Genomic DNA, 27,734 nt, shown 5'->3' with positions numbered 1-27,734 from the left:
TTTTGTAGCGAACACAGATTTGACTTTTACAGTTTACGTATCATAAAAAGGGTTTTGGACAAGGAGTAAAATGAAAGACATGGTTCGGTGGTTTAAAAGTTCATGCCGAACTCGGAGGACCAAAGTCAAAGAGCAAACTGAACAACGCTGTTAAGAAACTCTCGAACTTCGTGAGCTCCATGCAAACCGCCCTTTAGAGAGAGCATATCAGGCGAGGCCCCGGTCCTTCAGGGGTGTAAACTGTAAAGGCTGCTCTAATTTTCATTTTAACTTACGGAGAAACGGCTACAAATTTTCTTTTGGAAACTTGAGCTCATTTTCTTTGCATCAACTTGTCACGCAAGTTTTCTAGAAAAACCTGCGCCTTAAAATACCTAAAAATATCCTCTCTCTCTTACTACCTTCCACCCTAAAAGCGAAGATTTTGCGATATTGTTGCTACTAGTTTTAGATTCTAAATATCGCAACGAATGATTGAAAATCAGTGATGATGTAAATCTACCCGGTAGCAAAAAGTATGTCCCCATTCATTTGCTTTTTGGGGTTAAAATTTTCGGGAGCAATGAATTTGTTAATTCAGTTATGTCACATTCATGTATTTGTATATTTTTTGTCGCAAGAGAATAATGTGAAATTTGCAAGGTGGAGTACATTAGTAATATACCTAATGTCTCGATTTGATGTCAAATACAAAGTGAAGGGGTTATTCAAATTATAAGTATCCCTGTTTTCTATATCCAAAACTATTAAGGATCAAACAAATCCGTGAAATGTAAAATCTCGTCTCATTTTTTATTTTGGATTTTTTAGTTCACTTAAGTTTATGAGATTTTTTACAAAAGGTGTGCTGTAGAAAGATTATTGATTCCAAGACTTGATTGATTCAGTTCATACAATCCGCCATGAGAGCTGAAGGTATTGGTGATTGAAGGCGTGTGTTATTAACTATCACACAATGTTCTTCAGTTTTGGAAAGATGAACAAGGAAAAGACAGAACTTACTCTTAAAAGTAAGGAGAGCTTTTCCTTAGTAAGGAGAGCTATGAGAGATTTTCCTATTGGAAAATCTCAATATAATTTGATGAATTTTAAAATTTTTAAAAAAAGGAAGAACTGAAACCTTTCCGGTATTTATCAACAAAACTACTCTCTAGAAAAAACAATTACTCATTCATGCTTGTCCTTAAACAATAAAAATACGAATAAATCTACAGAAATAATTTACAATATTTTTTTGCCAATGTTCAATTGAAATAATACGAATCGCTCTATCTCTTGATTATTAAAATGTTAGACCGTAAAAGTTGTGAATCTAGAACAAAGAGGGAATGAATCAACTTTGACCCACTACTCGGAATCTCACTAGGAGTTCAAAGTAGAGAATTCTGACTCAGAATAGAAGAACAGTTTTGCGGCAAACGATGAACTTTCGCTTACCTCGTTCCGCGCAAATTTCGCAATGATTTGTTTACTTCACGGAAGACATATATTACTTAGAAGATTTCAAATTTGGTCCATTTTTTTTCAAACTGGTTATTACTTCAGGTATAGGAATTTCAATGGAGAAAAAATTAAAAAATTAAAAAAAGGTCTAAATTAGTGCGCAATTCAGCGAGGACTTCTTCGGTAAAAAGGAGTGAGGGCCATGCAATATAAAAGGAAATCAGGTCTTCATCCGCATCCGACCCACTCAAAAGCTCTGATGTGCATTTGGACTTCATTTTGTATATTTAGGAACTACAATTTCTGGCTCATCCGTAAAAACACGTATATACATAGGGAGACAAATGGTACATACGTAGTTTCTAAACTGAGCTAGAAATTGAAGTTCTTGATTACAAAAAGTGGTCCATTTGACCGCAATTTGGCCCATTTGACCAATACCGCATGCATTGTTTCTCAGTTTCCTGGCAGTAAATTAATTCCATTTGCTGCAAACGGTTTTACGCAAAATTGCATAATCTTACTCCTAAGATTATGAAATTTTGCAAAGACTACAAGCCCCTCTAGCGATGGTGTCCTCAATACGAGTTTCTAAAAACAAATACATGCAATTTCTAAAATGGCTTTTTAGCCAAAAAAGCGAGTGTAGCGACCGACATCGCTACACTCGCCGTGCACTGTGAAACCCGTCGATAAGAATTAAACAATTAAACAAGAACAGCAGGACTTTTTTAAATGGAGACAAAGCAAAGTTTGGAGCGTGTTGCGCTTGTTGCAGCTTTGTGATCCAAGCCACGTTGAAAAATTCAGTTTCTGCCCACGGTTAAGATTATGCGCGAGCGAGATTGTCCGCGGTTCCAGTTATTCGCGGATTTCGAATATTCGCGATCCCTCCAGTTCAGATTCCCGCACTATACCGTGCTAGGAAAGAGCGCCGTATGAACATTCAGGAGTTGCCAAAGTTCCTTCGATTAAATACTTATTTTTGAGGAAATTTATGAGTATTATTGCTTGAAATATTCACCAACTTTAAGTGAAATTGCGAACGAAATAATCTGAAAAGTTGGAAGAAAAATATTCTTCAGTTTACGAGTACATTCGTGTTTCATCAAAGGGAATTTGGCAACACCTGTTTCAAACGGCGTTTTTCCGTACCATTAGTTTCTGACGCACACGAGTGTTTCTACGGATTGGCTAGAAATAATTGGACTGAATTTTGCAATTTGAAACTATAAATTCTGGTTCTTCTAGAAAAACACTTATGTGCATAGAGAAACTAATGGCACATATGTTGTTTTTAAACCGGGCTAGAATTTATAATTCCAAATTGCAAAATGTAGTCCAATTTTGGTTCCCAATCGCAAAATGTAGTACATTTAATAGAAGTCCGTCTTCGTCCCGAAGTTTTCCTGAGTATCAACCGTTCGCTGAATGTTGACCTGGTTGTTGTCGTTGTTGTTGTTCTTCACCTCCTGGAAGCTCTTCGACACCTGCCCGTTACCCCCAGCACCCCCGCCGAACCCTGCCCCCTCTCCTCCCGCAAATGTACCCCCTCCACCTCCACCACCCCCTAGTCCTCTATTGGATCCTCCCGCATCCCTGGACTGCCCTGGGAAGGTCACCGGGAGGTTGGGTCTGCTCAGGTCCGTTTTGAAAGTCCACTTGGACGCGGGGAACTCCAACCGGGTGTCGAAGCCGGGCGACCGGATCCGCGAGTAGAAGTCATCGTTCTCGAGGTCCGTCGGGTAGTAGGTGGCGTAGCCGAAGCGCGGGGAGGGCCCCAGGGAGCCGAAGGAACCCGGGTTCCGGAACCCAGAGCTGGGAAGATCGAAGCGGTTCCGGAACCGCTCGGTGGGCACGAGCCCGGTTCCATTGAAGCCTTGGCCGTTGAAGTAGTAGTTCTGCTGGTTAAGCCGGTCCGCCGGGTAGTAGTTTGAGTAGAAGCCGGGGCCGTAAGAGCGCATCGGATCTCGCTCCATGTACAGGTTTCGTTGCGGAGGGAGCTCTACGATGGACGGGTAGCCGTAGACCTTCGAGAGTGGGTTCCGTCGAAGTGGGAAATTCCTGCAAACAGATAACCAATAGGTGAGGTGACCTTATAGAGGGGAGTAAGGAACACTAGATCCTGCGGTTCATCTTAGAAAACACGTTGCGCGCCTTATTTACGGACGTGCTTTCATGCGCTTTAAAACTGTCCCTACTTGCAATGGCTGTTTAAATTCGTTTTTGGAGGAACTCTTAAAGAGAACTGTAAAAATGTACGAAGAAGGAAACCATTTGGTGGGATTTTTTGCTTACATAAAACTTACGAGAGGCAAAGTTTAAGTGGACTAGAGACAGTGTAGAACAACTCTTTAAAAAACTTGATTTTTTAAAATAAAATGTGTGTGTTAAAAAAGTGACAAAAAATCAGTGCAAGTATAATTTTTAAGAGTTTTTTTTAAACAATTACTGTGCTTAAATTTGACCTCTCGTAAATTTTACGTAAAAAAAAACCCATAAAGGGTTTCCCTCTTTGTAAATTTTAATAATTTCAGGAGTTTTTTCATTAAAATTTATAAGTTTTTTAAGAAATGTTTTACATTATCCCTGCTACTAGGGGTTGGCACGTGGACTGAATTTTTTGGGAAGGGTGGGGGTGCAAAATTTGAGAAACGAGATGGAGGGGTTGGAAGGGTTGACTCTCAGCCTATGATACCACTAGAACGCAATTGTCGGTTGTTTTCATAGTAAAATACTGCAAATTAGAGAAGAAATTATCGAAAAATATAAGGGGCTACCGCCTCCTTCTCGTTCAGTACAAGCTTCGCCGCTGCGCTTCAATGGATTTCGTAACCTACCTACACGACTGATCATAATTATTGACAAATTTCAGAAAAATCAATTACATCTCCACGTGTGGAAGACACATTTGCCAACATATTGAGAAAAAATTTCGATTATACGAACCAATAAGCGCTTTTCGATTCAAAAGAACAAGCCCCTTTATATTCGTGCTGAACAATCTACGAAAATAAACCGTAGTCTCACTTCTTCGGGCTAATGTTGCTTTTCACAGTTGAAGGCTCAGTCCTCATCACCAACAGAACTTATTGGTTCTTGTAACTAAGATTTTGGCTCGATTATAAGCATGTTTAATTGAAATTTTGATTCATCGTCCCCATAGACGTAAGAAAAGCACTGCTCCGAATTAATGAATACGAATAATGATATATACATATAAGAATACCCTGGTAAAAATTGGCGATAAAAGCTGCGTTTCAAAATACCATAGGAATTCTTATAGCCGGCTAAAGAAGGCTACAGAAAATCATATAGCTGGATGTAGAATGCGGAGAAAATCATACGGCCGGGCTATGCGAAGCGATAAAAAAGTATGCAGCCGGGCTATAATTCCTATAGCCGGGCTTTACACTTTATCGCCTGGCTGTTGCTTTTTCGCCATCGATTATAAAAGGCTATAAGAAATTATGTAGATATTCATATGCTTTGGAAATCATTAAGTTTGATACAGAACCACCTTAATATTTACAAAACACACGTTATATTTTCCTTTAATACATATTTTATTCATCAATTAAAACGAGAATAATTCATACTGGATGTGAAACATTTCAAAATCATGAGTTGAATAACGCTGACTCCGCCAGATTAAATAGTAGAGCCTAACACAAAGCGGAGCGGCGACGCACTGGCGCCTACAAACCTAACAGGGATACTTCACGCATTGCGCAACACGTGAAGTATCCCTGTTAGGTTTGTAGGCGCCAATGCGCGTTCCGCGCTGGCTGCCCGCCTGCCGCACCGCAGCGTGCCACGGCGCTTGAAGCAACTATTTCACACCAGAGGTATTGCACAGTATCATACGAAACTGAAGGCGCTCTAATATAATAGGAATGGCAAGCATCCATCAAAAGTACGGAGCTTTCCTCGCAAAATAAATCAAGATACTACGGTCCAAAAACCCACGTCAAAGTCCTAGCATCCGTAATTAGTGACGTTTAGCATACACTTTATCGCCTGGCTGTAAGTTGCTTAATCGCCATCGGCTATAAAAGGCTATAAGAAACTAGGCCATATTTTGAAAATCTGAAAAAAGTTGGCTTATCTAGAGACAATTGCCCGTCGATAGCCGCAAAAATCATGAAAATCGGCCCGGTAGAACGCTGGAACTAAGCGTTACCAGTTACGCAAAATTAGGAGGCTTGAGAGCTTATAGTATAGATTGTGTAGCCGGCTATAGAGGCTAATGGAAATCTTACAGCCGGCCGTAGGTCTATGGTATTTTGGAACACAGATTCTACTGCCAATTTTTACCAGGGTATGTAATTATATATAATAATATGTGTAATATAAATAAATAATAATGTAACGAGTAAACATAAAAATTGCCGAACAAAACTAAAATACACAAGAAAAGGCTTCCGACGTTTTAGAGTGGTTTCAAAGCCCCTTGTAAGAGACAACTTAAACAAAAACTTAGAATCGAGGGTCCCCACTGGCTGATAACAGATAAGATATCTTACATGTCGGCGGTGAAACTACCAGACCACGTATCTCGTTTGCAGTGTTTAAAAATCTCCGCTCCCATTTTATCCTTCGGAAGGAGAAAAAATCAATATCATTCCTTGGAGTTTCCACAGAGTTTCCTTCGCACTGAGATGAATATTCACGGAAGTTTTCAAGGATTGACGTGGAGTAGTTTTCCATTAAAAAAGTAATGATAAGTATAATTGATTTATGGCCTGTCAATGATTGAATTCATCGCTACTCCGACGAAAGGGCGTATCTCGATTTCCACATGAGGCCCAAAAAGCATGGATTTATACGTGAAACAGTACATGACGTAATGTGACTCACGTGGAAATCCAGTTACGCCTTTTCGTCGGAGAAGCGACGAATTGTAATTAATTAACACAATTAACTCACGATGAATTCGCAAGTGAGATTACGTTAAGAGTTCGATATTATACATAATTTCTGTCAAACGGAACTACGTGCATTACGACGTGAGCCCTGTTATGCACATATTCTCATGGGTCTCAGGGCTCTTGTCTTAATGCACATAGTTCCGTCTGACAGAAATACGTCCATATCGAATGACGTAATGTGCTGGTTACACGCTCAAATTCCCATAAATTTCCGATCAATTGGTGACTGTTGCGCATACCATCTACCATCAAACTTCATGCGGCCTGCAAAAATTGGATGGTAGATGATGTAACTGTGGGGCTCATCCGTCATCTGATTTCTACACAATCGTGCTTATTTCATGCTTATTTCAATCAACACGCTGTTTTAATAAATTTTACTCATTAATCTAGATAACTCTTGGCCGCCATCTTGGTCATCATTTTGATCGGAATTTGGTGGAAATTTGAGCGTGTAACCAGGACATTCGTCACTAAATCAGTCTGTTGGAACCACCTATAACGTCCCAAACATTCTATTGTGTATTTTTTGAGGGGGTGGGTTTTTTTCCTGAGACATACCTCATAGAATCAAGGTTCCCAGAGAGCTGATTAAGGCCGCCCGACGTAGGGCCGAGGCGTTTCTTGGCGTCCTGGTCCCTGAGCTTGGACTTGGTCTCGAAGTTGAATCCTCCCGGTTTGATGAGCGGCTTCCAGCCGGGGGGCGGGTCCTCGACCTTGAGCTTCGTCGGTCGGCCCAGCCCCGTGATGACCTCCCCCTTGAGGTACCCGTCCACCTTCACCCCCTCGTCCGGCGACGTGATCCTGATCGGCCCGGTCGAGATCTGCTCCTCGCCACCCCCGCCCCCGTTCTCCGGCTCCTTGGACTGCCGCCGGGATTTCGTCGAGATCGTGTGGTACGCCCGACGCGTTATCCGTTTTTGTGACGTCGCGCCGAGTCTGTCCATCTTCTGGCCGCTGCCTCCACTCCGGGAATAGATCTCTCGGTCGCCGGAGGGGTCGCCTTTGTGCCTCGACGGTGTTTCCTTGGTGACTTTGTAGCCGGAGGAGACGGGGACCGTCGCCGAGGAGCTCAGCGCACTCTGGTGGGTGTTGCCGGAAGCTTCGTCGGTGTCGTTGACCGGGACGCTGAAGATTTCAGCTTTGAAGTATCCCCCTGTTTTGGACTTGAGATCGAGGGGGTCCTCCCGTATCGGGTCGTAGCGCATCGGACCCAGGTGGGTTATGATCACGTGATCGGAGTCGCTCTGGCGATCCGCTTCACACACGACGAATAAAACGTAGATATTTACAAAAATTATCCTCTTTTTCAGGATGACTAACATTTTGACGGTTTGGGAGGATTGCCTATCGTTGCTTTTTAATCGGGGTGGTTTGAGTATCGATTGGTTTGGGAGTTGAGATCTTTAAGGCTACATTTTTATACGGTTTGGATCTTGGATTTTCGGAGGTCTTTCCTTTTTCTTTTCTTCTTCTTCTTTTTCTGGGTGATTTTTTGACCAGTTCGACATCAATTGCCCATAACGTCAAGTATTGGTGTTTATTTGTTGATTGTACCGCCGTTTCAGCTCCTGCAAAGAAATGCAAAAAGGTGTGAGTGAGACCAGTTTTCAATGAGAGAGGGTCATTTTAGTTTTGCAGATTGCATTGGTTGAGTCATAATAATTTCTATATATATTTACACATCGACAGTAAAAGTGCACAAACGCGTATCTCGTGTGCGATGTTTCAACGCGTAAAAGCTAAAACCAATACTGCCGTCTTGAGGAAAAACGTCGAATGAACATTCGAGAGTTGCTAAATTTCCTTCGATAAATAGTTTATTTATAAGAAAAATTATAAATATTTGTCCTTGAAATTTTCAGACCCTTCAGATCAAATTACAAGCAAAATTATCTGAGAAATTGGCAGAAAAATGTTCAGAAATTTTCCTGAAATTGAGTGATTTGCCAGGAGAAATTTGGTAACGCCTGAAGGCTCATACGGCGTTTTTCCTTAGTACGGCAGAATAAAAGTTTATGAATTTTGGCAACGTTGTAATTATTCAACTATAATTGGACTGATTTTTGCAATGTGGAGACACAATATCTGTCTCAGTTTAGAATGCAACATTAGTTTCCCTATGCACATGACATGAGTGTCTCTACAAATGGGTAGAAAGTGTAGTTCCAAACTGCGAAATGTGGCTAAATTACAAGATGGTATCCTCTGGCTTAAAATTATAAAAAAAATCGAGGATCATTCAAATTGAGTTTCGTGAGTAAGCATTTTTGAAAGAGTGAAGTGTGAAATGCGCAAGCTAACAGTTCAAGCGGACAAATCTCTTTACACAGAGAGAATAGAACAAATAGTAAAAGAGTATTTATTTTTGATAAATGTGATGCATTTGAGAATTATCTAGTACATTTGGCAGTGACGGTAAGGCTAGAGATCAGTGAGTTTTCCTATTTCCGACATTCTCAGAGAAAAACAATCAACAGTTCGTAGTTTTATCCTGAAAGTTTTGCCATCCAAGTTTTTATCAAGCTCACCACGAAAACTCCGTAAGATATAAATGTGGACAGATGCAGTCCGCGTCAATGCTCCTTTTGAGATTTATTTTCCTTCAGCATTCAAACCACATCAAATTCTCAAAAGTAGAGAAACATTGACGTTCAATCTGAAGTTGATAGTGAGGAACTGTAAATATTTTCTCCATACATGCGTTAAGATACAAGACAGGAATTTTCCAGCGAGACGCATTCAAACTTTTCATGTGACCAAAGGCACCAACGGAGAATTTGCACACAAAAATGTTATTGCTTCATCTGAGAGTGCCTAATGAGCTGAGTTCGCAGTATTTTTCGTAATTTTTTTCTGACATGGGAAATTGGAGAAAATAGATTTAAAAGTGAGAAAATGTGCCGCCTTATGACGCCCATTATTATTATTGTGCCCATTTAAACACGTGGATTTTAGCAGATTAGGTTATTTGGTCATATTTTCTCCAATAATTCGTCGCCCTCACGACGAAGAGGCGTATCAAGATTCTGACTACTTTTCAGGAGAGCGAAAATAAGATTTTGAAGAACTTAATTCCTTCGCCGCTACGTCCCTAATTAACGTATCTGATTTTTTTTTTCGCATTCAGCGCCGGAAAAAGATCAGGATTTTAAATATCACATTGAATTTGTAAAATTATGTCTAGCAGCCCTGATATCATTGAAATATTAGAAAAGGGTCCTGATACGCCCGTTGGCGGAACACTGAATTCGGCACCTCCGCTGCTCCGCCGCGTCCTCTCGGCGGGCGTATCATCTTGTTGCGCTATATCTTCCCCTATTTCATTCCTTACTTGTTAGTTCTTTCACTTAATTTCTTTTCTTTGAGTTTGATTTTTCTTCCGCGATTTTTCTAGGTGGTCAGTTCTGTATATTTACTATGGTTTAAGGTACATCCTTTTTGAGATTTCTAAAAGGTTATGAAAATGAAAAATATCAAGAGAGCGCATATTCAATCAGAATTTTCAAAAGCAGTGTCTTATTAATACGACTCTAAAGGAATCTATACTGAAGTAATAAACATAAGAGTATATATTTTATGTCCTTCTTGATAGTTTGACATACTTTAATTTACAGCTGTTTAAGTTAAAACAATGCCTTGATAATAAAATTTAAGAAGAAAAAGAGGTTTAAATTCAAAGAGATGTGCCAATATTTCAATTTCAGGGCAGACTATGACATTTCATTTTAAAAGATAAAGTAAAATAATTTTTTTCATTCGCCAAAGACGAAATAATGTTAACTGTTAAAATTGACTGCATTAGGATGCTTAATTGTATTTCTGACACGACGAGTCATATTTCATTAACTGCATTTACTTTTGATCAATAAGAGCTCGCAACTTGAAGTGTTTAAAAATAATGTTTTCCTTGCCACTCCAAATGTATTTTTGTCATCCTTAATCACTGAAAATTAATAATCTTACCAAAAGCTTTGATATGTTGAATATTGAAATCTCATTATCTGAACAAAACGGCGGAAAGATTTTTTCTTTTATTCAATTGAAAACACTTCATTTTGCTTACTCTTGATGGCCAGGTGGTAAAAGCTGTGTCTGGACAATTAGAACAATGAAGTTAAATATGAATAATGAATGTCTATTTAAACGATAAAGCAAGAGAATGCCTGAAAAATCAAAAAATCAAACATCGATAGTAGTCGATTGTAATTATTACACTCATTATAATTGTAGGTGAAAGACAAAAAAACCGAACATGATTACATTTGATACGTCGTCAAAAGAAAACAATTAGAGCTAACCAAGTGTTTATTGGCATGTAAATAGAAACTGAAAAAATCTTGACCTAGTTGAGAATCTTTTGACATTTACCGTCTATACACCCCCGGACAATTTAGATCTTTTCCCAGAATATCCTGTCAAACCAAAATTAAGAGGCGAAAAGCCATCGAAATCAAAGAATCCCGACTGACAATACGAATGTTTACCGAAACACCCGACAAATTAGGTTTCCTGACCAATAACAATAAAGAGCTCTTTAGGCTGTAGCATTAAAACACGCCGACAAATATAAAAAATACCGCCAGATTGGTCTAAAATTTATAGCAGGAATAACAAAATACTGAAACAATAACTGAGAAACACACCCGATCAGTGAGTGACGGGCATATTGTGTCGCGCGAACCGAAAGGGTCTGATTTTCGAGGACGTATCATTGAGGAGAGGTCAGGTAGTCGCGTTTGCTTTATGATGCGCCCGTTCGCCGTACCCAGAAAAGGTCTTTCTTATGTTACGCCTATTTGTTTTTCCTCAATAACTCGGTTAATATTGAGAGTTGAGCTTTCAAACAAGACTCAATGGAAAAAGGAGCTTGAGGTGAAGAAGGATCCATTCATAACTCAAAATGTCCAATTTTGATGATACGCCCCTTCGTCGTGAGGGCGACGAATAATTGTCCGATTTAGAAACCGACGATATTCTCGTGCTCAGTTCCCCCAGTAGTATCATTTTAAAGATGAGATTCACAAAATTTCAGACACTTGCAAATTCTCTACTGAGGAGATCGAGGGGATGAACTGGACGTACTTATGATAAAAGGAACCATGTTGTACGCAACCCATATGCACATAGTTCCTTTTAGCAAAAGTACATCCAATTGCAAACTAGCCGGTCAAGCCTCCTCCACTGCGTTTGAAATTCGACCTTTTTTGTGGGGGGGGGGGGGATTTGCCAATATTAAGGCTTTTTTTTAGGTAAATTAAGTTTCGCGCCGCCCCCACCCCAGAGTACGTTTTACCTCCCCCACACCTTTCATTATCGCCCTGTCTTTGGTATTCGGCTAAAATAGCTCATTTGCTACTACGAACTACACCTCTAGAATGGCCGCGAGATAGCAAACCTGCGTAACGCGCATGGGCCGGTTCTTGAAGGCAGGAGAGGGGTGGGAGCCCAAGTATAGCTAACCTCAATCTCCATTTCTGCTGCGTCTTGCCCATAAGGATTACATGTGAAAATTTCAACCTTCGTAAACTTTCATTTTTTTGAGGTTTTCTTTCAAAGTTTCTAATTTTTGAGTAAAGAAAACCTTTTGAGGTGCGATTGTTCAGCAATCTTTTCATTGCTATCACTTTATTCAACAATATTCGGCAAAATGTGGGCAGCGTCTGACATGAGTTTAGATGGCAGCCTGCTGTGTGAGCCCAAGTAAACCTAACCTATATCAACTTCAAAACGTTCCGGGTCTCTAACACTGGTCAGCCATTCTAGAGGTGTAGTTCGTTGATTTGCTAGCTAAAGTCCTACAAATGGACTGCATTTTGCATTCAGGAACGACAACTTTTGGCTCATCCGTAAAATCAAGTATCTGCAGAAGAAAACTAATGGTACTTACGTTTTTTCTAAACTGAGCTAGAAATTCTAGTTCCTGATTGCAAAATGTGGTCCAAGTGTGTGTAGTCCACTGTGTTGTAAACCGAACACTAACAAGCTTTACAGTACGTAAAACTTTCACCAAAAATGTTTGACAGCCAACAAGAAATTACGCTCAAGAAATTACGGAGCCCATTTCAAAATTTAAAATTCTGAAATTTCTCGATTATTTTACACGATGGTATTAGTATCATCAAAAATGTGGGGGTTTTATTTTTGATTCATGAAAAATTACGTCACGGGAAATTAAAGGCCTTCTTATTCTTACAAAGCGGGCTACAAGTTCGCGGTCCAGTAGATCTAAGAAAGTTTGTCATTACGAAAAGATCGAGTAAAGACTGAAGGAAAGTAAGTTCCTGAGAACAATAAAAATTCTGCTTAAAATGCGGTGGAACGCATATGCTCGTCCTTAGCTCCGCGAGCTGCTTTTTGCGAGCGTCTAATAAAATCATTCAAAATCGCTCTCATCCGCATGTAGCATCTAAATTGCTCTTTATTTGGGACCAGAGTATTGAGCACCCCTCCGCCTGGAAAAGAGCTTTCTTTGTGTATGTTTTCAGTGACCACCGCTGCTGCAATGGCGTAAAATTTAACGAACCAAAATTGCTCAGTATGATCAACCGCAAAATGTATTTACTATAATAGTTAGTAAAGTTTCTAGTTATTATTAATTAGTCATATTATTTTCATTAATTTATTTATTTATTTACTTTTTTCTTCTTCTTATTTTTTTATAGTTTTACGCCAATTGAATCTAGTGCATCGCTTTCGACCAGGGATGATGGATATGGATCTTCCAAAAAAAAAAAAAAAAAAAAAAAAAAAACCAAGCAGCGGTAAACATTTAATACGTGGTCATTAGAGAAGCGCTTAGCGCAATTTTAAAGAGTTTCAGCTTTTATTCACTACATCTTATTCTTATTTGTCTTCTTGTTCTTCCTACTTTCTACTTCCATTCCTTTATCTCTTTTCTTCTATTCCCATCACTTTTCATCTTCCTATTCTCTCTTGTTCTTCCTCTACCTCTACCTCTTTCATCCAAATTCATCCCTCTCTGACTTGCCCGCTCACAAAGCTTCCCCCAAACAAGGAGTTTCGAGGAAACCCTCGCGTCTCAAAGACAAAGTTGGTCATTTTTTGCAGCCCCTCCATTGTGAGCGGAAAGTGACCCGGCTCTGAGAAAAAAGCGGGTACTCACTTGGAGATCACTCGGAACGCCTGTCGGTGCTGGGCATCTTGTGACGTCTCACTCTTTTTTGTCGGGGCACTTCATCAAGACCACTCGGAGTGAAATAATTAAGTGTGTGGATTTTTCCTTGCTTCTTCCCTCGTGGCCGTGGCGCTATAGCCGCTCCGGTCCGGGCAGTCCGCGTGCATCCAATTTATCACCCGCAGTCGTCCACTTCTCCGCAGCACGAGCCACCCCGTCTCTTCCACTCGCGATGACACACTCTCTTGACGGATCCTCGCCCGACAAAAACTTAGACTCGAGTTTTTATACTCCGAACCCGGATCCACCGTAAAAATTCCCGCCCGAACACACTGAAACCCTCATCAAGCACTTCGCACAAAATTTCACGATCGTCCTTCGATTTTTTTTTCCGGATTCCACACCGTCCGCGTCGAACTCGCCTGGTTTGAAAATCTACGTCCCGAGGATGAACTTCGCACACTTTCCCACAAAAATACACCAACGATGTTGTTTCGATTGCAGCTCTCTGCGTGTGGAGATACACGCGCGAACACTCGGTTTATTTTCGAAAGAGATTCGAGAGAGGACTTTACTCTCCGACGGCGGAAGTCGCTCGAACCTTCTCAAAAGCTAGATTTCTAACCGACGAGGCACAATCATAGACATGAAACTTGCGTTGGATCATACGAAACACACGATGCACAGTTCGTCCGTGGGGAAACGACACAAGTCCTCGGAGTTGGAAGTTTTTCGGTGTTAAGAGTCGAGAGACTGTTAGTTGAGGGACTTTTAGTCGAGGGACTTTTAGTCGAGGGACTATTAGTCGAGGGACTTTAGTTGAGGGACTTCGGGTGCGCGTTTGGAGCGGAGGTGTGAAGCCCCTGGCGCGAAGACTCAGGACGCGCGTGGGTCTGTTGAGCCTGGACGACGCGGATACGACCAGGACGCGACGCGACGCCTCCAAGATGGAAAACCTATCTGGACGACGTCCACCGACCACGGTCCTCGTCTTGGGCCGGATGACGCTTCGTTCTTCTTCATCTTCAACTTGAGCGCCTCCTCGGGCGACCGCGAGGGGGTTGCGGGGTGGGGGTCCGACGGGGGAAGGGGGGCGCTCCGGGACCGCCGCCTTTTCACGGTTCAGCGAGCCCCGGTTCCTAACTCGCCATTAAAATTGCATGAGTCTTCGTTAAACTGTCGCCGCTTCGTTTCTCGAGGCGAACCGCGATTTTTCCTCTCGTCTTTCTTCTTGCCCGGCCCCGGCTGGAGTGGCTTCATTCATCTGTGTCTGCGGCACTCCTCCCCGAGTGTGCCGCCCCCGTCCTCCCTGTCCATCCCCCGCGATGTCCTTCCCCGATTTTTTATCATTATCCCCATTACTTTTTTGTAATGGGACGCACTCCCGGCAACTTGGTGCCGCGGTTGCCACGCCGGCCTTACGGTGGTTCGTCCCGGGCGCTACGCAGTTCAAAATATCCCTTTCTAGGGGCCGTCCCTAAAATACGTAACGCTCTAAAGTCCTTCTCCCACGATCAAATGAACTACATCAAATAGTCATCAAATGCAAGATGGCGACTGGTTTTCGCGCAAGTCTCCTATCAAGTGTTAGCGGGCCGTCAAATGTTGATGAACCCGCCATCTTGCATTTGATGAGTTCATTTGATCGTGGGAGAAGGGCTTAAGGGAGGAGAAGGTATCGAGAAAATCGTTACACCATTTTGTTTTTACGTGTTAAAGGATACGGATCTACGTCACAAAAGCGTTACTAGGGGGAGGGGGGGGGGGTCAAAAATGCCGCAAAAAAGCGCTACGTAATTTAGGGACGACCGTTTGTGGTTACTTTGAGTTTTGAGTGAGGTCATGAAGGGTTCCTGAGAGCCCCTCCCAGAAAATTTTCGAGATTTTAAAGCTTCTGTTATTAAAATCAATTTTGTCGTGAATAATTACCAAATAAGAGCGTCTTTATTCCCGTTCTCTCCTCCTTTCTCTCCTCCTTCATGTTTTCTTCATCCTTATTTTCGGGCAAACAGGAAGGCATAAGCCCCCTCCCCTTTGGATCTGGCAACGCTTTGAGTTTCTTTTCTTTCAGTCAGATCAATCAAACGGACCTGGTTGATCGGCCGAATTTTTAGTGATGTGGACCGAAAAGGTAAGGTTACTCTGACAATAAGACACCTGAAGATGAAAAAGTTTCCTACTGAAGTAATGTACTCTTGCCTCTCTAATGACACTCACAATCAGCGCTGCTGATTGTTGAAACTTTGACTGGCTATGTCGGCAAAATAAAACAAGACATAGCCCTAACTACGCCGTATAATATATCGATTTTCGATTCTTGTCGTGCCGACATAAATTTCAACAATCAGGCTGCAGAGGTCGCGATTGGCTAGCGATTAGCTAATGAGATGCTCCACAATGCCATGTGGGTTCGATTCGCGCTTGATTTTTAATGAGGTTGCAGAATTTCAACCCAAAGATTTGCTCGCGGTAACCCAAAGAATGATTAGTCCAAAATATATGTAACCGCACATTTAGGTTCGTTTGCGTTATCCATTGACACAAGATGTCAGTTACGTCTCCTTACTGCAGTGTGAATACGGAACCCAAACCGCCCTCACGTGTTGGCGTATGCAACAAGGGCATTCGCTGAACACGAATAGTTGCATCCAGGCGCCTCTATTGAAGCGGAATGTGACCGTGCAGGGAGAGTATGAACACGGTAACCCATGAACGCCTTCAATTGTTCTTGCATGCAACACGGACATCCGCTGAACACGAATAGTTGTATCCAGGCGCCTATGTCAAAGCGGAATGTAACCGTGCAAGGAGAGTATGAACACGTCAACCCATAAACGCCTTCAATTGTTCTTGTATGCAACACGGACATCCGTCGAACACGAATAGTTGCAACTCGGCGCTACTGACAACGCGCAGCGAACTCTTATAAAATCGCAGACTGAAAAGTTGCAAATCGCTTGTTGCATTTTAATTTATTGAAAGAAAACCGACAAATATTATTTATTGAAAGTTTTACTGATTTTCCTTTATCCTTTGCACGATTATGTGACAATTTCAAACCTCAACATTAATTGTTTTCCTTTTTAAAAAGAAAAAGTTAAACATTTGCGGGCGGATTTTGAAGCTTTGCAATTTACTCTCAACTCATTTTTTTTTAAAAAAATGCGACTTGGTACATGACAATTGCCATGGGGCCGGTAAAATGTCCTTTAGAATTTTAAAAATAAGTCTCCTATAACCCAGAGATTATGGATTGATCGAATAAGTAGCGAATCGGTCTTCAAAATGGTAGGTTTGGAGTTACTTTAATTCAGTTTTTTCATTCTTTCTTTCAAATGATCATCGACATAAGCGAAGAATGTTCCATCGGCGGTGAGTCTGTGCAGACACCACGTCCACCAGATGCGGATCCCACAGGGCGGCAACATAGTATTTTCTCTACTCAAACTTGTGTCGAATGATCGATTCTTGTCGGAGCACCCGGCTCCCCCGAGAATCGATTCATTCCCACAAGTTTAAAGGAGAGAAAACACTGTTGCCCACTTGCTGGATCCGCCGACAATATCCAAACCTCCTAACTCCTTGCCTCATATAAAGTTGAGTCCCTTTATACTGAGAGTTAAGACAATGTTAATCCATTTCTGATTGGTCAACGTATATTAGGCCTCCACAGTGTCACAAACGAGAATAAAGACTACATTTTCACCAATTGCAAAGATTATAATCTGGAATGGACCTAGGAATTACGGGTTCGATAAGGAACAAACGGAATGAGAGAAGGAAAGGAGAAAGGAATTTGAGTAAGAGCCGGACCAAAGATTACAAAAAACGTTCAATTTGTGTAATCTTTATTTCCGTTTGTGACTCCATGAGGGGGCGTTGTCTTAGCTCTCAGTATAAAGGGACTCTAAAATAAAGTGGACGTGTCGAAATATGGAGCTCAAAGGGCCCAAAATGGCAGCCAATCCTCTAACACTAAAAAAGTCACTACTAATCTTCAGATTTTAATATGGAACCAAAATGGCCAAGAATGTTTATGCATAAACGTCCTTCCTTAAAAATGAGTGCATTTATGCAAAAATCAAGTCAAATACGTGCTCTAAAAACAACGAGTCGCAACAATGAAGAATTTGCATGCAAATGTTTTATTGTTTCATCTAAAAGTGCTTACAGCACTGATTTCGCAGTATGTTTTATAATTTTTTTCGGACATGGGAAATGGTATACAAATAGATTTAAAAGTGAGAAAATGCACCGCCTAGTGGCGTCATCTGGCGGCATTTCCCATTTAAACACACGTATTTTAGCAGATTAGATTATTTTTTCATATATTCTCCAATAATTTTTCAATTCATGAACCAAATGTATCCTCGTGTTCAGTTCACTCAGTAGTTTCCACTTAAACGAGAAATTCATCAAATTTCAGACACCTGCAAATTCGCTATCGTAATAATGAATCACTCTGTGTAATCTGAATCCACAGATTGGCTGGTCTTTTAGGCCCTAAAATATAAAAGCTCCATGACCTAACATCAAACTTACCGACACGTCCGTGCTCTGCCTATTTAGGCACTCCAGCTTGACGTCTAGCAGACGTCACGTCCAAGTTACGTTCTCCTCGGAAGATCCACGATTACGATTCCCGATCGCAAATCCTCCGACAAAAATCCAGCGGCGTCAGTCGAGATACCTCCGCACGGCCGTGTCACGGATGAGAGCCGTAAGCGCATTTTTGCACGAGCCACCGTTACCACATGCTCTAATGGGTCTCGTGGCTCATGCGAAACTCCGCTTACGGCTCTCCTCCGTAACGCGGGAGCGTAGTCGGTAACCGCGGCGCGGCGGCGCACGGTGGGTCGAGTCAATCAGAGAGGTCGGACATAATTTTTTGGACTTAAACTACAAATTTTTATGTTTATTTCGTCACATTTTAAACTGTAAGGGGTGGTTTCTTGAAGAAAACTTTACGAGGAAACCAATAAACCCACTTTTAAAACTTCAAACTTATATTTAAGCGGAGTTATAAGCGTTTAAAGTTTCCAAATGTTGACAGACCTCTTCTATTGACGCGATCCACTGTGCGGCGGTTACAGCAGTCAAGATCAAGAGGAGTTACGGACGCAGGATGTTAGCCGGGATTATCTAAGTTATCTAATTACAAATTTTTATGTTTATTTCGTCACATTTTAAACTCTAAGGGATGTTTCTTGAAGAAAATTTTACGAGGAAACCAATAAACCCACATTTAAAACTTCAAACTTATGTTTAAACGGAGTTATAAGCGTTTAAAGTTTCCGAATTTTGTCCGACCTCTCCTGCTGACTTGATCCACTGTGCGGCGGTTACAGCAGTCAAGATCAAGAGGAGTTACGGACGCAGGATGTTAGCCGGGATTATCTAAGAGCGAGCCCGCCGCGTAACACGACACAACAGGATTATCAATGCGCGATTTGTCTCGGTCCCGAGGCCCCCTCCGTCTCCAGCTCTCCCGAAAAGCGTCCACTCATCGTGACTTCCCGTTCCCACCCCGGGAACGGAGCCCCCGGCGGGGGACGCCGGGAGAAACTCCCGAGGGGGCGGGGGGCCCTGGGTTTTTGCATCTCGTGTTCCGGGGCCGCGCCGCTTTGACCGAATGCGGACAGCTCCGCGTCGCTAAGTAAAAACGCCGCATGAACATTCGAGTCTTGCCAAATTGCCTCTCAGAAAATATTTACTTTTGAGGAAAGTTGCCCTAGTAAAAATTGGCTATACTGCCGTGCTAAGGAAGAAGGCCGTACGAACCTTCAGGCGTTGCCGAATTTCCTTTGGTAAATAACGAAGTCTTGAGAAAGTTTGTAAATATTTTCTTCCAATTTTGATGATTATTTTGTTCGCAATTTCACCCGTAGTTTCTGAAATTTTAAGGAAAAATATTCATAACTATCCTCAAAAATATACATTTTATCGAAGGAATTTGGTAACTCTCGGAAGTTCATACGACGTTTTTTCGTAGCACGGCGGTGTAGGAGCTGCGTTCCAAAATACCGCAGGAATCTTATTACAGCCGGGCTTTACGAAGCGATGAAAAATTGTATAGCCGGGTGATAGTTCCTATCGTCGGGCTGTATGGGTCATCGCTTGGCTGTAGCTCTTATAGCTGTTGGCTGTATCCTAATCGTCATCGGCAATAAAAGGCTGGAAAAATTGTGTGGCCGGCTATAGAAAGTTGTAAGAAATCTAATGGTCCGCTATACTGCCATGCTAAGGAAGATTGCTGTATGAGTCTTTAGGCGAAGCCAAATTTCCTTTGATGAAGCACTAATTTCTTGGTAAGCTTATGAATATTTTTCTCCCAATTTAATAGTAAATTTTTTTCGGAATATCACCTAAATTTCTTGACATTGTCAAGGAAAAATATCATGAACTTTCCCCAAACATGAACATTTTATCAAAGGAGGCTTGGCAACTCTCGAATGTTCATACGACGTTTTTCCTTAGCACGGCAGTATAGGTCGATGGTATTTTCGAACGCAGATCCTGCACAGCCAATTTTTACCAGGTATGAATATTTTTCCTCGGAATTTTCAAACTTTGTAGATCAAATTACGAACGAAATCGTCTTAAAAATCAGAAGAGAAATATTTGTAAATTTTCATGGAAATTTGTGATTTGTCGAAGGAAGTTTGGCAACGCCTGGTGGCTCATACGACGTTCTTTCTTGGCGCGGCGGAGCTTGGCTAGTACCGTTGCGTTACGGAGGTTACGGAGCGGTGCCGCGCTCTCATCGCGGGTGGATTCGGCAGCTTCGCCCTGTTACCGAACGTTTTTTGGCCTCGTTTTGTAATATTCACCTGTGCGCCCGCCCCGTGTCTCCGTTTTCAATTCCTCGGACTTGGCCAAATTCCTGAGCGGCTCTGATAAAAGTTCCGCATTTTTGTCGCACGGAAAAAATTAAATTGCTGATTTCAACAATTCACTTGCTAAAAAAAGTGACTGCAATGTTTCAATGTAGATTTTACAACAAAAAAAAAATGCTACCTTAACAACCCCCGTGATTAAATAAGCTTACAGTAGTGGTTGAAGTAGCATTTTTTTTTGTTGTGAAATCTACGTTAAAATATTGCAGTCACTTTTTTTTAGAAATTGAATTGTTAAATCGGCAATTTAATCCCTGGTAAAAATTGGCGATAGGAGCTGCGTTCCAAAATACCATAGTAGTTCTTATAGCCGACTAAAGAAGGCTATTGAAAATCATATGGCTGGCTGTAGAAATCGGAGCAAATCATATAGCCGGGCTACACGAAGCTATAAAAAAGTATACAGTCGGGATATAGTTCCTATCGCCGGGCTTTACACTTTATCGCCATTGGCTATAAAAGGCTATAAGAAATTGTGTAGAAATTCGTGTGCTTTGGAAATCATTAAGTTTGATACGGAACTGCCTTAATATTTACAAAACACACATTATATTTTCCTTTAAAGCATATTTTTTTTCATCAATTAAAATGAGAATAATCCATAGGTACAGAGTGTGCAAACATTTCAAAATCATGAGTTGAAAAACGCTGACTCCGCAAGATTAAGTATAAGAGCCACACAAAGCGGAGTGGCGGCGCACTGGCGCCTACAAACCTAACAGGGATACCTCACGCATTGCGCAATGCGTGAGGTATCCCTGTTAGGTTTGTAGGCGCCAATGCGCGTTCCCCGCTGGCTGCCCGCCCGCCGCGCCGCAGCGTACCACGGCGCTTGAAGCAACTATTTCACACCAGAGGTATTGCACAGTATCATAAGAAATTGATGGCGCTCCAACATATTAAGAATGACAGGCATCGTTCAAAAGTACGGAGCTTTCCTCGCAAAATCAATCAAGATACTACGGCACAAAAAGAGAGCGGTAGTCCAAAAACTAACCAAGTCCTAGAATCCGTATTTAGTAACGTTTAGCATAAACTTTAGGTATCGTCTGGCTGTTTCTTAATCGCCATCGGTCATAAAAGGCTATAAGAAATTGTACAGCCAGCTACAGAGGCTATTGGAAATCTTACAGCCGGCTTTAGGTCTATGGTATTTTGGAACACAGATTCTACTGCCAATTTTTACCAAGGATTTTTTCCGTGTGCGTCCACGGAAGGAGAAGACTCTTAGGCTGGGTCTTGGGATGGTATTACCTGGACTTTGGGTAAATGCTAGCGCACCCCCTGGCTGATCATTGAAATTGACATGAAAAAGCGACAGACAAAGGGAAAATGGACCTTTTTTAATGGTTGAAATGGGTGGTTGCGATGGAAAAGGAGGTAGGTAATAGTCAACTAACGGCAACCCACGAGAGACCCTGCGCATAGTCAGTCCACCAAATCCCCCTTCGTCTATAAGTTGCGCCTATTTCAACCAATATGGTCACCCCATTTTCCTTTTGTCTGCTATGTCTATCGCTTTGTCTCTCAATTTCAATGATGCGTCCACAGGACCAATCAAAACAAAAGGCCTCTGGACAAGGTATATGAATTGGACTACATTTTGTGTAATAAGTGTAAAAATGGGTTAGTGCTAGAGCTAGAGTATAGTCATTTCCACGGGGGATGAGATCTTGTAAACGGCAACTCTCTCAGTTTTGTATTAAAATACGATGACCAAAGCAAGAAGACTTTAAAACCAGAATCTGAACTAAGAGTTCGGGCTCTCTTTTTAGAAATGAGACTTATACACCAAAAAATTTTTTTATTAATTAATGATCAAGATAATATTCTTCGGGCATTTTTCAAAATTACAGCTCGACTGAAGACTCCAAAATTATGAACATTTTTAGTCAACATCATTGTAGAGGGCCACTCACATAGTATACAGAAGAGCGCCTTCAACCCACTATGTAATCTCACTACGAAATTCTGATACCACTATTCGGGCGTCACGACAGGCATTTTGCTTGCCGGCAAATTGAAGGCAAATCATTGACCTGGGAAACACGGTACGAATTTCAGCAATGTAAGCAGAATTTTTAGGGAACAAAACCTCCGGGGGTACGGTACCCCGACCTGACATTCAAGCAGCACATCCCTCCGGGAGATACCACCTAGATATCCAAGAATTCCAACCCAAAGAGGTACCCGAATTTGAAAATGAAGCACCTTGATCATGATCAGGCTTCCTCGTAAGGGAACAATATATCAAAGAGCAATGCGAAGTGTAGATTGGAGTAATGGCGTTTTTCCTGTGGTACTGGCGGATCCAGCAAATTGGCAACAATGTTTTTTCTCCATTTAAACCTATGGAAATGTATCGATTCTTGAAGGGGCCAGGTGCTCCAACAAGAATCGATTATTTAACATAGGTTTAAATGGAGGAAATCCTATGTTGCCAAATTGCTGGATCCGCCCCTGTCCTATATGGTCGGCAGATTTGGCATATGATCACGCCGGGCTACGAAAACAAGAGCATTCTAGGCGATTACGCAATGCTGTCTTAAGCTCTCCCGTACTGCCGTGCTAAGGAAAAACGCCGTATGAACATTCGAGAGTTGCCAAATTTCCCCAGATAAAACTTGTATTTGTTGTAACATTCGTACATATTTTTCCATGAAAATTTCATATATTTGAGATTAAATTGCGTACAAAATTGTCTGAAAATTTTGGAAAATAATATTCGCAATTTTCCCGGTAAATTTGGTTTTTATCAGAGGAAACTTGACAACGTCTGATGGCTCATACGGCGTTTTTCCTTAACACGGCAGCGTAGGAAACTCCACGCAAGGAAGCGTTCGCTCGGTCACTGCATTCAGCGTGAGCCCATAAAGAATGGATCGACTTGGACAGCTCTGATGTTGTTCTTCCGATGTGTCACTCGGGTCGACGCCGCCGTGTTACGGATGAGAGTCGTAAGCGCATTTCTGTGGTGAGCCACGGTTGGCAGTATTCTTACGTGTTCAGAGGCTCATCGCAGACTCCACTTTAGGCTCTTTTCCGTCGTGATCAATCGTAGCGACGCTTAAAAAGGAAGCCGGGCCAGCCGCTGTAGCTCCCGGAGAACTTCTCCGTTTTGACGCAGCCCCCGATGCAGTTGCAGCAGAAAATATTGCAGGAGCCCACACCGCAGCAGAACTTCCCCTTCTCCGTGTAGTACCTGCACCAGGAGAACGAGTAGATCAACCACGATAACAATAGCGTAAGGCCTCGAGTATACTGCCGTGCTAAGGAAGATTGCCGTATGAACATTCGAGAGTTGCCAAATTTCCTTCGGTAAAATGTTTATTTTCGAGGAAAATTATGAAATTTTTTTTGAAATTTTCAGACGTTTTAAATCGAGGTACAAGAAAGATGATCTGAGAATTGGTAGACAAATATTTAAAAATTGTCCTGAGTATTAGTCGGCGCCCCTCTGACAAAAGGGCGTATCTCGATTCTTACGTGATCCCTGTTTCACATATAAACCCATGCTTTCTGGGGCTCATGCGGAAATCTAGATACGCCCTTACGTCAGAGGAACGACGTAGTGATTTGCAAGAGGGAATTTGGCAACGCCTGAAGGCTCATACGGAGTTCTTCCTTAGCGCGGCAGCACGAGAGAGTATAAATCGTCGCTCCTGAAACGAAAGGGCGTATCTCGATTTCCAAATGAACCCTGGAAGTCATGGCTTTATATGGACAATAGGGTTCACGTGGAAATCTAGATATGGCCTTACGTCGGATGAACGACGAAATGTCGCAGGCAAACTAGTCAAATCAGGCATTTAATCAAATGCCTGGTCAAAAAAGAGTTGAATAGTCGTACTTATACCAATTCTGATTCTATTGCTAATTTCAGACAAAATGATTCATTGCTCGTGTAAGAAAGATATCTCTGTGAAAATGTGCATTCCATGACCTCCATTCTTTCTTTTAAATGTGTGCTGAATAGGTTATCGCTTTTTTTCGGAGCTTTTGGCTCCTCAGAGAATCAATTTATTACCATAGACTTATATGGAGAGATCACAATGTTGGCAACTTTTTAGATCCGCCAATCAAAGTGGTCTTAAAGCAAAAAATGTACCCAAATACGATTTGCAGGGGATGAGTCTGTGGAACGTGTTGACTTGAAATTGCGAAAAATCAAAATCTTGGCTGACCCTGATTTCGAGATATCGCATTTTGAAATTTTCATAGTATATGCAAGTTTTCAACTGATTTTGATGCGCTTTGTTTAGTTATTTGTCCATTGAATCGGTCGGTGTTGACCGGTTCACGTTTTTATTTTTCGTTTGATTCATGTTGGTCGTACACATACCCTCTCGTTACATGCAGACTACCTGTCTTACTCTTTTTTTTAAACTGAACATTTCGCCTTCTGCTGCGTCTGCAGCAATTGTTGTTACAAATATGGTGTACGTGCCGATTTCAGCCCATTACATACTCGACTCTCTGAAGGCGTTCAATGTCGAAAGTAGAGCACCCTGTTGGAGAAAAACAGAAGTGAGATTGAATGAATCGCTCAATCCCTACTTCGTTCGTGCTCCGACAGACTGCGCTACTTGCGCACATAAAACGCCTTCAGAGATTTGAGTATGTAATGGGCTGAAATCATCACGCACAACATATTCGTAACAACAATTGCTGCAGACGCAGCAGAAGGCGAATTGTTCTGTTTAAAAAAAGAAGGGTATGGTAGGGTGGTCTGCGTGTAACGAGAGACGTGATTTGATTGACAACGATTCGATTGACAACCTTGCGTTGGTCGAAGAACCCGTGAATCGATCGACAAAGCGTTGAATCGCATCGAATCCCGTCGATCGATACACGTATTTATCTTTCGATCGAAACGACGCACAGTGGATCGAGTCAGTTAGAGAGGCCGGACATGAAATTTTTTACTAAAACTGCAAATTTTGCTGTTCATCTCGTCACATTTTAAATTTCGAGGGGTGCTTGATGAAGGAAATTTTACGAGGAAAACCAACGAAACTACTTCTAAAACCTCAAAATTATGTATAGATGGAGTTATAAGCGTTTAAAGTTTCCAAATTTTATCCGACCTTTCCTATTGACTCGATCCATTGCGCGATCCATTGCCGGTTTTTGTTCTACCCAATTTATCGATCAAATCTGTGTCGATCGGTGCACTTTTTCATGTTTCGATCGATTAACGTCGAGCAAATCCATACCCTCCCATTTAAATGAGGGTAAAGCAATACTTCCAACTTTCTGGATCCGCCAATGGCCTCGTCTTTTTACCTTGTCCCTCCGCAATAGTCGAAAGGCGACTGGAAAGCATGTGAAATGGCGGCACAACAAACAGCCTGGACCCCGGTTCTCATGATCGAGGCGGCGCATGCCACGAAAACCATCAGCTTGGCCAGCGAGGTGATCTGTACGACCTTTTGGATGCTAGGCATCTTGGATTATGAACACAAACTTCACTGCGAACCATTAGAATCCATCTGCTAACCAATCATCATTTGCCGTACTATGCCACAAACCGCACTTGCTCCTGACAGTCTCTAGAATCAAATTCTATCAAAATTGGACAACAAATTGCCATTGAGGGGCTTGGAAGTCAAGGCGCATATGTGCAGTTTCTGCTATTTCGAGAAAACGTTTTTAAAGTTCCGAAATTACACGGACCCTTTGGCGGAAAGAAAGGTCAAACTGACTATGTGATGCTTAAAAATTGGAATTTTGGAGCAAATTTTTCGCAGAATATGCAGTCAGACTAGTTTTACTTGAAATCGTTAACGCCTGGATTTTTTCAAAAATTGCACTTATGCGCCTTGTCCTCCAAGCCCCTCAATTAGGAACTACAATTTCTGGCTCATCTGTTAAAACACGTATCTGCATGGAAAAACTAATGAAACATATGTTGTTTCTAAACAGGGCCAGGAATTAAAGCTCCTAATGTGCAAAATGTAGTTCAATTAAAGTACGTAACTGTACTGGACGTAGGTCGAGACGCCCAGCAAAATCGGATCACCACTATGATCGATCTGAAGAGAGAAAGGACTCCTTCAGTGACCTTGTATCGGATTTTTATTTAAATGTAGTACATTCACAATTTTAATGAGTTGATTCGTATTTCTATGTTTTTTCCATCTGACTTCTACGTTCATGAAGCAGTGAGAACGAAGAAACTAATTTCTTAGGATTTTAGGTTTTTAAACGTGTAAATAGAATCGTGTACTCGATCAAAAAATCATTTTGATTTTCCAATACTTCAATATTGATAGCTCTACAGTCGCACAATTCCAACTCTTCCATCGGAATGTTTCGTAATTTCTATAAGTATGTTTTATTGTTTGTTGTCTTGAGGGGGGAAAAAACGAACCAAAATACCAAAATATATCCTAGAAAGTGCCTGTAAATTTTTCAAAGGAGAGCAAAATATCCACAAGAAAATTTAAAAAATCTGTTTCATTTTGTTAGAAAAGAACAATTAAAATGAGTGGTGATCTAAAAAGTCGCAATCGAATAGAAGCATTTTTTACTTTAGTCGAGCATCAACACATTCGTCACATCAAAAAATTATTTTCTGTTTAATTACGATTATTTTAATTCCGATCTGTATTCATCGCTTAAATTAGAGCTCCATTTCTCAGAAATAGCATCGATAATAATGTTCAAACAGCAATTGGCCATCCATTACGCACAATGATAATCAGCCGATCCGTGAAAGTTTTTCCGCAGTTTTAATGGTTTCAAAAGGCATAATTATATTGAAACAAAAACTAATTTCACTTACTTACTTGACAAACGAGAGTGGAGAGGATTGTAGAAACGAAGGCAAAACAAACTTAAAATTCCGACATAATACTGAAATCCGACTGAAAATCTTCTGAGGTGGTAAGGAAATAAAATGTACACAAGAGTTTCACAATGCTGTAGTAATTGCACGCTGAGAATTATACCACCACTCTTAATTTATGACCTTGCCGAGAGCATTTGCACCCTTTTAAAATCGACATGATTTAATTTTATGCGAAAAAATTTCAGAGTATGATGAAGAGAACACGTGCATTCTAAAACTTGTTCTAACTAGAATCGGCAGAAAATCATACAAAAATAACGATGAGCGGCTACTATGTGATCTGGAATGCCCTCAGGTAAGCATGGCTGCCAGATGAAACGATAAAGCTTACAATTAGTTGTGGTAAAATAAAACGAGCTATTTCAAATTATTCGAGATAACTCGGTAACGTTTTTTCTCTCTTTTTTCCTTTTTTTTTTCTTTCATTAAACCCCACATGGACGTATTAATACTAAAAGGAACCAGAGACGGGT

General features: G+C 41.3%; 1 protein-coding gene across 2 annotated transcripts; it reads right to left on the bottom strand.

Annotated features, from left to right (window-relative positions):
• Positions 1-27,486, bottom strand: LOC109035522 (uncharacterized). 2 transcript variants are annotated; one of them, XM_072299673.1, is made up of 5 exons: positions 27,200-27,486; positions 25,695-25,960; positions 23,410-23,610; positions 6,936-7,945; positions 1-3,507 (listed from the first exon to the last, which is right to left on the bottom strand). In XM_072299673.1, exons 4-5 carry the CDS (start codon positions 7,697-7,699, stop codon positions 2,820-2,822), a joined length of 1,452 nt encoding a protein of 483 aa, XP_072155774.1. In that variant the 5' UTR covers positions 7,700-7,945; positions 23,410-23,610; positions 25,695-25,960; positions 27,200-27,486; the 3' UTR covers positions 1-2,819. The 2 variants fall into 2 exon arrangements, with proteins under 2 accessions (XP_072155774.1, XP_018904724.2); XM_019049179.2 differs by lacking the exons at positions 23,410-23,610; positions 25,695-25,960; positions 27,200-27,486 and adding an exon at positions 13,501-14,514.
• Positions 27,487-27,734: the final 248 nt, after the last annotated feature.

This window comes from Bemisia tabaci, chromosome 4 (genome assembly GCF_918797505.1).
Source record: "Bemisia tabaci chromosome 4, PGI_BMITA_v3".
In the NCBI taxonomy this organism is placed as follows: domain Eukaryota; kingdom Metazoa; phylum Arthropoda; class Insecta; order Hemiptera; family Aleyrodidae; genus Bemisia; species Bemisia tabaci.
This window is presented reverse-complemented; position numbering and strand designations above follow the sequence as displayed.

Excerpts from the sequence above, each read along its gene's own strand:
- LOC109035522 (XM_072299673.1), bottom strand. The coding sequence starts at position 7,699 with ATGTTAGTCATCCTGAAAAAGAGGATAATTTTTGTAAATATCTACGTT. Across the intron at positions 3,508-6,935 it reads GGGAACCTTGATTCTATGAG|GAATTTCCCACTTCGACGGA; the intron begins GTATGTCTCAGG and ends ATCTGTTTGCAG.